This window comes from Nestor notabilis, unplaced genomic scaffold, assembly GCF_000696875.1.
Source record: "Nestor notabilis isolate BGI_N333 unplaced genomic scaffold, ASM69687v1 scaffold20071, whole genome shotgun sequence".
In the NCBI taxonomy this organism is placed as follows: Eukaryota; Metazoa; Chordata; class Aves; order Psittaciformes; family Psittacidae; genus Nestor; species Nestor notabilis.
Genome location: NW_009913591.1, coordinates 1,898 through 2,478, shown reverse-complemented (window position 1 = coordinate 2,478; position 581 = coordinate 1,898). Strand labels below are relative to the sequence as shown.

General features: G+C 65.2%; 1 protein-coding gene across 1 annotated transcript in view; it reads right to left on the bottom strand.

The window, feature by feature from the left end:
• The window catches only part of LOC104412526 (exostosin-1-like), a gene marked incomplete at its 5' end in the record, with an annotated part of 2,925 nt that overhangs the window by 775 nt on the left and 1,569 nt on the right, over positions 1-581 (bottom strand). Inside the window, 4 exon segments of the mRNA XM_010023268.1 lie at positions 3-80; positions 248-299; positions 301-317; positions 414-509. Of these exon segments, the coding sequence (XP_010021570.1) occupies positions 3-80; positions 248-299; positions 301-317; positions 414-509 (243 nt within the window).

The following is a 581-nucleotide window of genomic DNA, read 5'->3' as shown; positions in this document are numbered from 1 at the left end:
GCATCCCAGAAGTGGCTCTGTGCAGGGAAGCCCACGATGCGCTCGGGGAAGCTGCGCCACACCACAAAGGCAAAGTCTACCTGGTGTGGGACGGGGGAGACTGTCACTCGGCTGCAGGGACCTGTGGGAGGGGGCTCACCGCACCCCTGCCTTCCCCCAGAGGTGTGCCCTGCGCATGGGGACATGGGGACAGCAGACACAGCTCCCTGCCAGCCCTCCGGTGACTGCTGGGCACCCGCAGCCTCACCTCACTGGTGGAGAGACTGGTGTGCTCGTCCAGGCTCAGCACGGCGGGAGGTGAAGAAGCGGTCACTGACCTAGAGAGAGGAGACACGTTGGGGTGTGCCATGGGGTGGCTGCCCCAGCTCCTTGACCATGCCCCAGCTCCCTGCCTGCATCCTGGCTCTTCTCACCTTGCTCCTGCCCTGGATGACAGTCAGAGGCACGGTGGTCTGGGGCCATTTCCCACTCGGTGGTGGTGGCTTCTCGCAGCTCCACAGCACCAGGATCTGCAGGGGGAGGACCAGCGTGCCCAGGGCTGTCTGGCTGGGCCAAACCATCATGGTGCATTGGTGGCCCAC